Raw genomic sequence first — 13,048 nt, 5'->3', positions numbered from 1 at the left:
GGGGGGAAAAAAAGTTAGGGACCCACCTTCAGGGTGGGATTGAGCTCCAGCTCTATGCTTAGCATGCCCAAGGCCTTGTGTTCAATCCCCACCTGAGCTACTTTTCCTACAAGACCCCACACATGTGGCCCCTCCTGTTGGAAGACACCTGGGGCTTGCTGGTTTTGAACTGCCACCTCTCTAGGACCAGGGTGTAACTGACTGACTGTGTGGCCAGAACTGGACTCCTGGCCTGGAAGTGGCCTGGCTTTTTGATCCTCTATGGCTCCGGGGATTAGCGTCTCAGACAACACACACAGCCTAGTGTCTGTGCAACATCACTCTAAACTCCACCAAGGCCAGCTAAAGTGAGGACCTGTGCAGTGGAGGCGATCACAGGGTACGTCCTGCACACAGGTCTCCAAACATTGCCCAGGAAGCCTCAGGCAGAGGGCATGTCTTCATAACAATGCTTACATTAGTTTTACATCATGTAGCCCAGGATGTCCCCAACTTACTTACGCCTCTATCTCTGTCCCCCAGGATACTGGAATCTACACAACTCTTGCTCCCATCGGTGGCCTTGGACAAGTCCTTGTCTCTGAACCTCACTTCCTCCCTCCCTGTAAAACGAAGAAATGCTTTTAGGCAGCTGCACACAGCAGAGGTCTAATTACTCCATGTTTATTCTCTGGGATTCTTAATGGGACTTGCTTCCTCTGGAAGCACTGGAGTGTGGTTCCCCATGGGCTGAGAAGCCATCACCATCTCCAGGATACTCAGAAGTACACGGAGTCCTCACTGTCACGCTCCTCTTGGTCATCGAATTTTCGGATCTGGGACTTGAGGTGCCTCAGTTTACCCTTCAGGTAGTGACAGCGAGCCTGCTTATCCAGAAAGCCAGGATCCTGGGGAAACAAGAGCTGGGGAAGTCCTCTTGCCACTCTAACCTGAGGTCCTCAAGGTGTTCAACTCTCTTTTTTTAAAATAAACCCCATACACGGTCCCAGTTTCAGGACAGGACCAGAGGCCCCAGACCCAGGAGTCTCTACTCACCGCCCGCTTCTTCTCAAACTCTCTCCAGACACGAGCTGCTACGTTAGCCTCCTTCTGGAAGGGCGAGGTGGGGAAGGGGCTCAGAAGGGCGGGGAAGGGCCTGCGTGGCTGTGGTGGCAGTGCCCACCTGGTAGAGGGAGCACAGTCGCGGGGAGCTGGGGACACTAAGGACCAGGGGCTGACCTGGCTCCGCGGCGGGGGCAGTGACCTCAGCAGGGCCTCCAGCTGCCGGAGCTTGGCCTGCGTGGCCCCCACCTCGCGCTGGAGCTCCGAGAACTCCCCGTGCTGGTCCTCAAACACAGCGGCATAGCGGCTCCGATCCCTCCTGCTGCTCACTGGCGGGTACTTACTACCAGATTGGAAAAGGGGTCAGTGTGAGTGGGAGGAACTCTGTCTTTCCACTCCATCATATGAGGCAATTGGCTTTTCTTTGCCCATTCTGGGACCCCCAACTAATGCCCCCATTTCCTAACTCGGTACTGGTCCTTCCTAGTTCCCAGGCATTAAAATGCACGGAGGGACCACGAGCGTGGTGACTCAGGAGGCTGAGGCAGGAGGTTCATGACTTTTAAGAGGCTAGCCTGGGCTACAAGGCCAGACCCCCGGGTTTACAAAAAGCCACAATGGGGCACTCACAGCTCATAGTCAGGCACTGGGTTGGGACAGGGTCCCAGAGCTTTGGGGGGTTTCTCTTCGTGCAGTGGGACCCGGGGGCGTAACTCGTCCTCAAACACGATCTTCCGGGGCCTCCTGCGGAGGCCGCCAGACCCCGGCTGGCACTGCGGACGGTGAACGTGGGACTCCGGGCTTCCAGACACCAGCGTCTGCACAGCAGCAAGGTCTCGGTTAAGATGTCAGGAAGGGGGTTCTCCCCACGTAGGGGCTCCCACACGGGCACTCACCCGGGGCTTGGGGCCGGCTGGGCGGGGCTGCGGGCGCTCCCGGGCGGGCATGCGCGGGGCCGCGGCGCTCGGGCGCCCCCCGACGGCGGGGCGCGAACTGCAAGCCGCGTTGGGGCCGGAGCGCCTGGACCCGGGTCTGCAGGCGGCCGGGGGACCCCGCCTGGGGGCGGGGCCTGCGTGTATTTGCATACGCGAGCGCGGTTGGCTGGCCGCGCAACCCAGACTCCGCCCCTTGGCCGCGGACCCCGGAAGGGGGCGCTGAAGGGGCACCGAGGCGTCACCAAGCCTTCATTTGCATGAAGGCACGGGGTTGGCTGGCCGCGCAGCGCCGGCCCCGCCCCCGGCTCTGAAGCCGGAAGGGCGCGATGCAGCGGATCCCCGGCGTCGCGGCGACCCCGGACCGGTCGAAGCGACCCCCGCGCCTACCGCCGCAGCCCACGGTCACGTCCCCGCGGAATTCCCACCTCCGCCCGCCTGTCGGTCATTCGGGTCGTCCCGCTCAGTGTCACCTGTCCCAGAGCCGCGGATCCGCGCCTGGCTCCGCTGCCGGGAACGCAGCTGTGCAGGAGCTGCCTGCGGACCCGCTGTCCGGGCACCCGGCCGCCGGGGCGGGGCTAAGATAGGTGGGCGGGGCCTGTGCAATGTTGACACCGGGCTTGAATCTTCTCTCTAGGGTCGCTGTCTGAGTCTGTTAACTTTCCCAAATCTTTTGTTTAAAAAAAACAAAACAAAACAGTTTTTTGTTTTTGTTTTTAGTAATTGTATTAAAAAATACCTTTGTGGTTGTGTGCATACGCAGAGGCCAGCTGAGGTTATTGCTTCCCCATCTTATTTTTTTCCCTTTTGGCTAGGTTGGCTGGCTGGCCGGGAGCTCCAGGTAGACCTGCCTGTCTCTCTACTCCTAGCAATGGAATCATACCATCCCTGGCATTTTAGAAGTGTACTGAGGATTTGAATATAGGTCTGCATACTTGGGCAACAAGCACTTTTACAATGAGTCATTGCCTCTTCGCCTAAAAAAAAAATTTAGGCTTTTATGAAGTTTATTAGGTGTGTGTGTGCATGGGAGTGCAGCTGCCCAGAGGCCACGGTGTCAGGTTCCCTGGAGCTGGAGTTACAGTAATTATATTTATTATTAAATAGGTTTTGATTTGCCTGTTCCCCCTTATTCTTGCATTTTATTTGTGTGTTCTGGAGTGGAAGGTTGTCAGGTCTTTTGGCAAGTGCTTTCACCAGCTGAACCGTCTAATAAGCTTTTCTTCTGCTGTTTTGGAGGACAGAGTCGGGGTCTCACTATGTTGGCCCCATCAGGATAGAAAGTGTGCTGGCCGACACCACCCTGCAGCCCTCGCTCCCCTCCACTAGAACTGACGGTGTGAGCTGGCAGCGAGCTTTATTTCAGCCTGGGCATGATTCGGATGAACAAGATCATGCTGATGAAGACGAAGCACACGATGATGAGCATGGCCCACAGCAGCCAGTTCACAGACTTCTGCGCATGCTGCTCCAGGCGCTCTGACTCCATCTTCAGCTTCTCCAGGTTCTGGTCGGCCACCTTGAGAGAGTGTGACAGGGTCTGTGGGAGAAGGGGGCTGTCAGCAGGACTGAGACCATGCATGACCTCTCTTGGGTGGCCCATGCTCCTGGCCCTAGCTGATGCTGTGCCCTCTGCTGCGTATGCCTCAGCCACCCCTCCTTGGACTTCACCAAACTCGTGCTGAACCTGCAGAGCACCAGTCATAACGCCCCTCTGCTGCGGAGCTGCAGTGTTCCCACACCTGGTTGTCCTTCTTGATGACACTCTGGGCGGCTAGTGTGTTGGTCTTGAGGCTGCGTGCCAGGCCTAGCATCTCCTCTGCCAGCTTTTCCTGGAGGCCCTGGTGCCTCTGGAGGACGAGGTCAAGCTCGGACGCTGAATGCTTCTCATCTGCAGGTCTGGGCCCCTTTGCTCTGCTGACCCCACATGTAGTGGGTACCCAGGAGTGACAGGTGGAGATACAGACACCCAAATGGTGCCTTCCCAAGGATCCCAGGGCCCATGGCATCACCCTCAGTTCTGCCTGGGGCTCAGTTTCCCCTGCTTTTTTACATTCCAGGAACAGCAGCCCCAGAAAGGACTCCCAGTGGGCAGTTAGATCCTTGTAGCAGCACCTCAGGGCCCAGCTTCATCCAGCCCCCTCCCGTTCCCCACCACTCAATGGCTAAGATAGATACTCACATGCGCTTCCTCACGTCCACCTCAAGCTCTGGAAGCAAAGGAGGCCAAGGACGAAGGTTGGTTGCCTGTTCTGCCTGGGAACTACTGTCCACTGGACTCATCACACTGGAAAGCCCTAGGCAGAGCACCTCTGTACCTTCCTATCCCCAAGGTCCCAGGTCCCTCAGTGGCCTAGCACTGCGCTGGGGTGCTGTCTCTCCTGAGGACACCTTCTCTTTCTCAGGCATGACTCAATTGACCCTGGGTTACCCTCTTCCAAGGCTGGGGAAGATCAAGGGAGCCAGGCAGGCACAAGGACTGTGGGGCAGTAAGGACAGTCAAGTCCTGCCTGCCATGACTCACCTCCAGGTGATTCCTGTGGGGAGAAGAGAGGCATCAGGCCATGTACTTTGATGTCTTCTTAAATCTCTCTCTGCCTAGGGATGACCCACGGAAAGTGCTCTGAAGGACATTCCTTATTCTGCTGCAAACAAATTCTGATGGGGGGCAACTCTGGGGCCCAACCAGACAGACATGGTCCATGGTCCATTTTCTTGTTGTTGTATTTTCTTTTGTTCGTTTTTGAGACAGGGTGTCTCTGTGTAGCCCTGCTGTCCTGGAACTCACTTGGTAGCCCAGGCTGGCCTCGAACTCACAGAGATCCTCCTGCCTCTGCGTCCCGAGTGCAGGGGTTAAAGGCATGCACCACCGCCATCATCTACTCCTGCCAGAAACCAAATTCCTGTGCCTTTAGCAATGTCTTGAGCACTACTTTCTCTGGGGAAGCCTTGTCTGTGGGCCCTCTTGGGTTTCTGGTACTGTGTTCAATCTCTGTCCCTGTACAGACTCTATTGCTGTCCCAAGGACAAGGGAGGAATCCTACCAGGCCCAGCAGCTCACTCCGCATCTCACTGGTGTACCGTGCCCGGGACTGCAAATGTACGGTCTTGGTGGCGGGCACCCGTTCCCTGGCTGTGGTGGGCACGCGGCCAGGGGCCAGGAACTGGTTAGCTAGAGCCTTCTCAGAGGAGGAGGTCTGGGGAACATGGGAAGGGGAAGATGAATCACTGGAGGGCTGTGTCCAGGCCCTGGGGGCTGTGGGGCCCGAGAGAGGCCCGGGGGTGGAGGGCAGGCTCACCAGCTTCTCAGCCTGCAGCATGCCCTTCAGAAAGTCCACCTTGCGCGAGTACTCGATGATGACTTCAGAGGCGGGTTTGCTGAAAGGCAGCAAGAGGAAGTCAACCCGCCTGTCGCAGCGTGGAGGGGGTGGCTCAGGGTCCCACACTCACCTTGCTTGGATTTTCAGGGCCTGCAGCATGTCTTCCAGGGCACCCACATACTGGGAGGAAAGGTAGGTGTCAGCCAGGGGGCCGCAAAGAGTGCTTGCAGAAGTCAGCCCAGAAAGGGGGTGTGGCCGGGAGGGCGGAGCCACTGCCGGGGTGGGGCTTAGGAGCGATTACGCGTGCAGAGGGCGTGGCCTGTGGCTGGGGTGAGATCAGGAAGAGGAACCGGGGCGGGGCGCTGGGCACCAAGGGGCGGAGCCGCACTTGACGTGGCGGCGCCAACCGGAAGTGGCGTGGCCGGTGGGTCGGAACATCTGCCCCTAGGGCCCGAGCCCTCTGCGGCGGCGTGGGAGTCCCTCACCTTCTCCAGACGCCACTCATTCGGTTCCCGCCTTTCTGCTGCCATCGACTCGCAGCGGCACAGCAACCGCACCAGGTTCAACTCCAGCCGCGACGTCGCCAGCGGGCGGTGACCGGCCCCTTCCGCCTGCGCCATCTTAGGAAAGGGCGGAAGTGCCTGCGAGGAAGCTTTTTTTTTTTGGTCGATCGTCCCGCCCCTCCGAGGTCCGCCCTGCTAGGCTTGGAGCGGAAGTAGAGTTTTGTTTCAAGCCTCGGCGCCGTGCCGTCCGTGTTTGTCCAAGGACGAATCGCTTTCTTCCCAAGAGAGCATCTTCTTAAAACTGTAGTTCTGTGGTTTGGTCTTCTTTCTTGTTTTGAAGCAGAATCTCTCTGTAGCCTAGATGCGCCCGGGGCCGCCGATCACGTCCAGGGAGCATTGGTCGGCAGCACCGGAAGGGTCGGTCTTCAGCTTCGGACCCACGCGCAACGCTCCCCGGGTCGCCGCGTGCCGGGTCGCCGCGTGCCGGGTCGCCGCGTGCCGCTTGCTCAGCGCGCGTTTTCCCTCTGAGCGCTCCGCAGACTGGGCGCGGAGCCTCGGCCTGGGGCCTCCCCCGACCCTGGCTCGACGACATTCCGGGGAGCTTCCGTGGGACGGACCGGCGAGTTCCCAGCCCTGGCCGCCCGCCTCCCGAGCTCTGACCCGAATCGTTACGGTCCATTTTATGAAACTAGAGCTCGCCAGCGAATCAGACGATCAGGAGGCCCTTGTCTCTCCTAGCTAACACAATACTAGTTCATCTTGTGTTGAACTTTGCCACGTGATTTTGCCCACGGAGGATGGAGAATTCAGAGTGGAGACTGTGCTAGATAGCAGGAAGATTATAGAATCCCTGAAGAACTTTCAAGGTACAATGAGGAAGCCAGGGGACAGGGTCTGCCATGGGGCTTATAAAAAGCCTTGCATTTCTGCCTTTTCTAAGGTGAGTGATCCTCCCTACCCTATACCCTACCCCCACCTTCGACTTTGCAAGGTCAAAAATTAAGTTGAATCTTTTTTTTTTTTTTTTAATTTGCATGGGTGTTTTGCCTGCATGTATGTCTGTGTGAGGGTGTCAGATCTTGGAGTTACAGATAACTGTTAGCTGCCATGTGGGTGCTGGGAATTGAACCTGGTACCTCTGGAAGATCCATCAGTGCTCTCAAGTGCCGAGCCATCTCTCCAGCCCCATCCAGCACTCGTAATATGAAGTGAGGATTGTTGTCTCATACTCCCCAGCTCTGGTCTTCTTAACTCTGTTGGGAAAGCATCTGCTACATCTCTCTGCCTTAAGGGGACAGGACCCAAGTCCGGGCTAAGGCAGATCTGGATCTCATCCAATACTCAGCATCCTATAGGAATCCAGTGTCAATCTGTGTGTGTGTCTATATATGTTGAGCACTCATATTTACATGGAGGACTGTACCCTGTGGAGATCAGAGGGCAACCTCAGTGTCATCCCTCTCCGATCTCCCCATCTCTCTCGACAGGGTCTCACTAGACCAGGCTGGCCTTGAACAGAGATCTGCCTATTTCTGCCTCCCAAGTGCTGGGATTAAAAACGTGCCACAGCAGGCCTGAGCTTGAGCTACACTCTCTTTGGCCTGGAACTCCTCAAGCAGGCTGGACTGGCCCACTGGTGCAGCCTTGGAGATCCACTTGTTTTCTCCCCGGCACCGGGATTACAAGCCAGTTTTCAATGTTTTGGGTTTTTATTTTATTTAAATGTTGTGTATGTGTGTGGGTCTATGTGCATGTAAGGACTCATGGATGTAAGTGCAGATGCCCATGGAGACCAGAAGTGGACATTGGATCATCTGGAGCTGGAATTCAGGTGGTTGTAAGCCGCCTAAAGTGAGTGCCGAGATTGGAGTCAGGTCCTCTACAATAGCAGTATACGCTCTTAACCCCTGAGCATCCCTCCAGCCCCTCACATGACTTCCGAGAGGGAGAAGAGTAAGGCAAAGCATCTCAGGCCTGAGCAGGTTTCTAAAGAGATGCCGGGCTGGGTAAATGGCTCTCACAAGAGGACCTGAGTTCAGTACCCATGTCAGGTAGCTCAGTTTCCTGCAACTCCAGCTCCAGGGGCTCTCCTGACCTCTTCAGGGACCTGCCTTCACATACACATACCCACATACAGACACACAATTAAAACATATACATTTTAAACTGGGCAGGGTGGCACAGGCCTTTAATCTCAGCACTTGGGAGGCAGAGGCAGGTGGATCTTTGAGTTCATGGGCCAGTCTGGTCTACACAGTGAGTGCCAGGACCACACACAGAAACCCTGTCTCAAAAACCATTTTTATCTATAGTCAAATATGAATGCATAAATATATATTTATATCTTTAAAAAATGGTATTGGGCCCCCTGGCACTGGAGTTAGGTGGCTGTGAGGGCCATGTGGTGCTGGTACCTGAGCCTGGGTCCTCTGAAAGAACAGTAAGCATTCTTAAACTTCTGAGCCAGTCTTTTTGGAGACAGAGCCTCACTGTGCAGCCCTGATTGGCCGCCAGCTCAGACCCTCAGCTGGGGTTAAAGGCCTGAGCCACATCAGCACCTGCACACTTTGTGACCACCACTCGACAGATGCCTTTCCTTTCTGAGGTGGGATGACCACATTTTGCTCTTCCATTCCTCTGTTGGTGTGACCTGCATGGCTTTGGGACTGACCTGCCCAGGTGATATGGGAAGAAGAAACAGACACATACAGACAGAGCATCGGGTGGGGTGCTCTGAATTTTAGGATTTTGGGGGTTTTTTGTTTGTTTGTTCATTTGTTTTGTTTTGTTTTTTTGAGACAGGGTTTCTCTGTGTAGCTTTGCGCCTTTCCTGGAACTGACTTGGTAGCCTAGTCTGGCCTTGAACTCACAGAGATCTGCCTGCCTCTGCCTCCTGAGTGCTGGGATTAAAGGCATGCGCCACCACCACCACCCGGCTTTAGGATTATTTATTTGTGTGCACAGATGGAGGTCAGAGGACCTGGAGTTGGTTCTCTGCTTCTGCCACGTGTGAGCCCACCAGCCACTGCTCTTGACGGGCCCTCATGAGTACCTCAGCGTGGCACAAAGCCCACCCCTCAGGACACCTGGGTCACTTCAGAACAGACCCTGGAGGACACTGAATCCAGGGTTCACCAAGGCGGGCCTCTGGGGAGTGACTGTGGGTGTGACAGCCCTCCCTCTCCGGCTCTGTGGCTGGGGCAGGTAGAGTGCTGTCAGAACTCTTGGTCCTGTTGAGCTTGCCCTGGATCTGAAACACAAAAATGCTGCACATGCCTTGATGACCACATCTGTCCAAGGAGCTGGGGACATGGCTCAGAGGGTAAAGAGGCTGCCCTGGAAAGGACAAGGGCCTGCGTGCAGGTCCTCATCACTCACATGAAGAGCCATGTGTAGTCTGCAGCCAGACTCCAGACTGCCCTGCCGGGGGCCCTGTCCAATTAGGGCCAAGGATACCTCCAACGGTGGAGGCAGGGGGAATGCCTCAGAGGTTAAGAGTACTGACTTTTCCGCCAGAGGTTCAACTTTGAACACCCTCAATGGTAGTTTACACCCATTCAAAATCCTAGTTCCAGGGAACTGATGCCCTTTTTCTGGCCTCCACAGGCATCAGGCATGCACAGTGGTACACAGGCATATGCAAAGGCAATGGCAACCTTCAGGAGGTCTGGAGAGGGGGAGCTCTCTAGGTGACACTACCCTTCATGTGGGTGGACCAGCAGGAGGAGGTGAGGCAGACAGCTCCCAGAGAGGCTGAGGAGGCTTAGTAAGTCTTGATCGTGGAAGCCTGGCCCTTCGTCCCACTAGATCTCAGCAAGACCAACGGACAGAGCAGATGGACTGTTCAGAGGATTCCTTGCACTGAGCCAGCCCTGGGGGACCAGCTGGGCCTCCAGAGGGGATAGTAGAGGAAGCTCAGCTCCCTCGACTGGACCAAGACTCAGGGACACACCCCAGGCAGTCCTGAAGAACTGGCTTGGAACTGCTTCCAGCTGGCCCCTGAGGCCCACTGTGTGTTGGAGGGGCCTGTCCCAAAAGCAGGCGAGGGTGACACGGGACTCCCAGGGCCACCTCCACCAATGTATCTGCTCAAATGCACCTCGCCCTGAGAACACTCCTGTGCACTTGCCTCAGGGGCCCCTTTTTGTTGGGGGGGGCGTTGTGTGTGCAAGGTTTTGCAATGTGTAGCCTTGGCTGGCTTGAAACTCATGTAGACCAGGCTGGCCTCTATTTGCCTATGCCTCCTGGGTGCTGGGATTACAAGTGGGCACCACTACGTACAGCCCTTTGGTTTTTAATAAATAAAGACTATTTTATAATAAATAAAGACTATAATTTTTTTAAAGGCCAGGTGTAGCGAGTGGTCTGATCCTACAATCTCGACACTGGATGGAACCAGCCAGCCCTGTCAGTCAGGGAGCTCAGGTTCAGAGCTGTCTTCAAAAAGATGAGGTGGGGTTGGGGATTTAGCTCAGTGGTAGAGCGCTTGCCTAGCAAGCACAAGGCCTTGGGTTCGATCCTCAGTTCCAAAAAAAACCAGAAACCAACCAACCAAACAAAAGATGAGGTGGGGAGCTATGGAAGAAGACATCAGTCACATCGACCTCCACACATGTGCACAGAGATAAGTCTAAAGCAATCATTTTAAACTACCAAGAGTAGGCTAGTATTAGCCCTTCCAACACAAAAGCCGGGCGCCAAGCAGCCTTTGCTGGCTGCTGCACTGCTCCCAGGATATACATCCTGACCCAAAAAAATCAAAGCAGGGAGATTTGCTCCATGAGTATCAGCAGGCCTGGGAAGCAGCCCCCCACCCCTTTCCCCACCCCCGCCAAAGGGGCCACAATAGGCCCTACCAGAGAAATATGACCCAGTTCAGTTCATAGTGGGTGGGGCTATCCCTGGGCTGGTGGTCTTAGATTCTATAAGAAAGCAAGCTCTGGTCTACAAAGTGACTTCCAGGACAGCCAGGACTGTCACAGAGAAACACTGTCTCAAACCAAAAAGAAAAAAAAGAAAAAGTTTTAGCCTGGCGGGGTGGCACTCGGGAGGCAGAGGTAGGCGCATCTGTGTGAGTTCCAGGCCAGCCTGGTCTACAGAGCAAGTTCCAGGACAGCCAGAGCTACACAGAAAAACCCTGTCTCAAAAAGAAAACAAAGCAGGCTGAGCAAGCCAGGGGAAGCAAGCCAGTCAGCAGCACCCCTCCATGGCCTCTGCATCAGCTCCTGCCTCCAGGTTCCTGTCCAGCTTGAGTTCCTGTTCTGACTTCTTTCAGTGATAGACAGTGATAAGTATAGGCCAAATATACCCTTTCCTCCCCAATTGTTTTTTTCGGTCACGATGTTTCACTAAATCAATAGAACCCCTGAGACAGACTGTGAACTCTGATGCTGTGATTCTCGGTGTGTAGTTAATCTCACCAATTTTACAGCATCCATTCCCTTTGTAAACAAACCTCTGGGTGTGGCCTAGGGACGGCCTAGGGTTAGGTTACTCTGAGGCTCCAGCTGCCATGCCTGCCCTTCTGTCATGGACTATGTATTTGGATTATGAGCCCCAACAAATCTTTCCTGAGTTACATTTGTCAGGCATTTTGCCAGTGCAATGAGAAGTGGCTAACCACTGTGTCACCTGCCAGACCTCTCTACCTGCCACCTCTGTGGAGAAGGTGGAGCTGCCAACAGGATGAGGGTGCAGGGCAGACCAGGAGAGCCGGACGGAGCTGGGGTAGCTCAGAAGACAGACTCCCAGCCCACCTGGTGTCTCACAAACATCTGTAACTAGTTCCAGAGAATTCAATGCCCTCTTCTGGCCTCTGTGGTCATCAGCACGCACACACACACACACACACACCCGACACACTTAAAAAGCTGAAAGAAGTTTCAAGGTGGCAGGAACAGGAGCAGGGTTAAGGAATGTGACTTTGGTACTACAGCAGTGGACACAGGAGCAGCTGGAGGATACAGCTCAAAGCAAGTGGCTTCCAGCCTATGGATCTAGACAGAGGTTTTCAACCTGTGGGTCATGACCCTTGGGGTGAATGACCCTCTTACAGGGGGTTGCATTTCAGATACTTACAATTCATACTAGTAGCAAAATTACACTTATGAAGTAGCAGCAAAAATAAATTTTATGGTTGGGGGTTGGTAAGTATTTTTGGCTCCCTGGTATTTGGTTTCTCTGCCGATTCAATAAGCCAAACCAAGCTGAATTTAAAAGTCCAGATTAGCCAGGCGGTGGTTGCACACACCTTTAATCCCAGCACTCGGGAGGCAGAGCCAGGCGGATCTCTGTGAGTTCGAGGCCAGCCTGGTCTACAGAGCGAGTTCCAGGAAAGGTGCAAAGCTACACAGAGAAACCCTGTCTCAAAAAACCAAAAAAAATTTATATAAAAAAAAAAAAAAGTCCAGATTAATGAGCATTGCATTCCCTGGTGTCCTCGGGGGAGGGAGGGGGGAAATCCCGTGGCAGGTCTATGAACTGGAGTTCCAATACCCTCTAGGTGCAGTCTTGTGCAACTGGGGGGAAGGGCCACCACTGAGTGTGCTTTCTGAGGGGCAGGGTCTGGAGAGGGAGGGGCTGAGGCGGAGAGGGAGGGGCTGAGGCGGAGAGTCGCAGCTGAGCAGCAGTCATCTCGTGAGGAACTGTATTAAGGGGTCACATTAGCAAGGTTGAGAACTGCTGTTCCAGAGCCAATAGCTTTCAAAACCTGGACCAGAGCTTGAGCTGTGAGCTTCTGTACCAGCCAGCCTCCCTGTGCCTCAGCTAGTCAGGGCCCTCATGGGAAGCTGGAGTGGGGTGGACTTCTCATAACTTAGACCAAGCTAGTTCTCAACTCCTGATCCTCCTGACTCCACCTTCTGAGTACTGGGACTAGGTGTGCCACCAACCTGGGGGAGTGTGTTTGTGTGTGTGTGTGTGTGTGCGCTCACGCGCGCGCATACCCTATGCCCATACACACAGGCTGGAGGAAGATGTCAAGTGTCCTGCTCTATTTGTCTTATTTCCTTGAGACAGGGCCTCACCAGCTTTTACATGGGTCCTGGGATTTGAACTCAGGTCCTCATGTTTGTATACCAAGTGTTCTGAGCCATCTCTCCAGCCCCTAATGTGAATTCCATACATTTTTAGTACACCTACTTCTTTTAAAAAATATTTATTTACGTGTACGGGTACTTTGCCTGTTTGTGTGTGTGTGTGTGTGTGTGTGTGTGTGTGTGTGTGTGTATGAGGCCAGAAGAGGGTGTCCAAT

General features: G+C 54.7%; 2 protein-coding genes across 4 annotated transcripts; both read right to left on the bottom strand.

Annotated features, from left to right (window-relative positions):
• Nucleotides 1–647: 647 nt before the first annotated feature.
• Nucleotides 648–2,646, bottom strand: Ocel1 (occludin/ELL domain containing 1). 2 transcript variants are annotated; one of them, XM_036209217.1, is made up of 5 exons: nucleotides 1,938–2,643; nucleotides 1,672–1,859; nucleotides 1,219–1,384; nucleotides 1,036–1,089; nucleotides 648–887 (listed from the first exon to the last, which is right to left on the bottom strand). In XM_036209217.1, the coding sequence occupies exons 1-5, from the start codon at nucleotides 2,124–2,126 to the stop codon at nucleotides 759–761; spliced, it is 726 nt and encodes a 241-aa protein (XP_036065110.1). In that variant the 5' UTR covers nucleotides 2,127–2,643; the 3' UTR covers nucleotides 648–758. The 2 variants fall into 2 exon arrangements, with proteins under 2 accessions (XP_036065110.1, XP_036065112.1); XM_036209219.1 differs by lacking the exon at nucleotides 1,036–1,089 and having other exon boundaries at nucleotides 1,938–2,646.
• Nucleotides 2,647–3,305: 659 nt separating this feature from the next.
• Nucleotides 3,306–6,220, bottom strand: Use1 (unconventional SNARE in the ER 1). Of its 2 annotated transcripts, none has more exons than XM_036209215.1 (8): nucleotides 5,779–6,220; nucleotides 5,424–5,473; nucleotides 5,273–5,351; nucleotides 5,018–5,170; nucleotides 4,498–4,510; nucleotides 4,156–4,183; nucleotides 3,716–3,890; nucleotides 3,306–3,513 (listed from the first exon to the last, which is right to left on the bottom strand). In XM_036209215.1, the coding sequence occupies exons 1-8, from the start codon at nucleotides 5,911–5,913 to the stop codon at nucleotides 3,331–3,333; spliced, it is 816 nt and encodes a 271-aa protein (XP_036065108.1). In that variant the 5' UTR covers nucleotides 5,914–6,220; the 3' UTR covers nucleotides 3,306–3,330. The 2 variants fall into 2 exon arrangements, with proteins under 2 accessions (XP_036065108.1, XP_036065109.1); XM_036209216.1 differs by having other exon boundaries at nucleotides 3,716–3,887; nucleotides 5,779–6,219.
• Between the last annotated feature and the right edge of the window lie 6,828 nt (nucleotides 6,221–13,048).

This window comes from Onychomys torridus, chromosome 17, assembly GCF_903995425.1.
Source record: "Onychomys torridus chromosome 17, mOncTor1.1, whole genome shotgun sequence".
Lineage (NCBI taxonomy): Eukaryota > Metazoa > Chordata > Mammalia > Rodentia > Cricetidae > Onychomys > Onychomys torridus.
Note: the sequence above shows the minus strand (reverse complement) of the source record. Positions and strands in the feature narration are given on the sequence as shown.

Bases quoted from the DNA above. Each gene is read 5' to 3' on its own strand.
- Use1 (XM_036209215.1), bottom strand. From the start codon at position 5,913: ATGGCGCAGGCGGAAGGGGCCGGTCACCGCCCGCTGGCGACGTCGCGG. The intron at 5,352-5,423 runs GTGAGTGTGGGA...GCTGCCTTTCAG, and splicing joins GCCCTGAAAATCCAAGCAAG to CAAACCCGCCTCTGAAGTCA. The intron at 3,891-4,155 runs GTGAGTATCTAT...ATGTGGGGTCAG, and splicing joins GTGGACGTGAGGAAGCGCAT to CAGAGCAAAGGGGCCCAGAC.
- Ocel1 (XM_036209217.1), bottom strand. From the start codon at position 2,126: ATGCAAATACACGCAGGCCCCGCCCCCAGGCGGGGTCCCCCGGCCGCC. The intron at 1,090-1,218 runs GTCAGCCCCTGG...TCGCCCTTCCAG, and splicing joins TGCCCCCGCCGCGGAGCCAG to AAGGAGGCTAACGTAGCAGC. The intron at 888-1,035 runs GTGAGTAGAGAC...TTGTTTCCCCAG, and splicing joins AGTTTGAGAAGAAGCGGGCG to GATCCTGGCTTTCTGGATAA.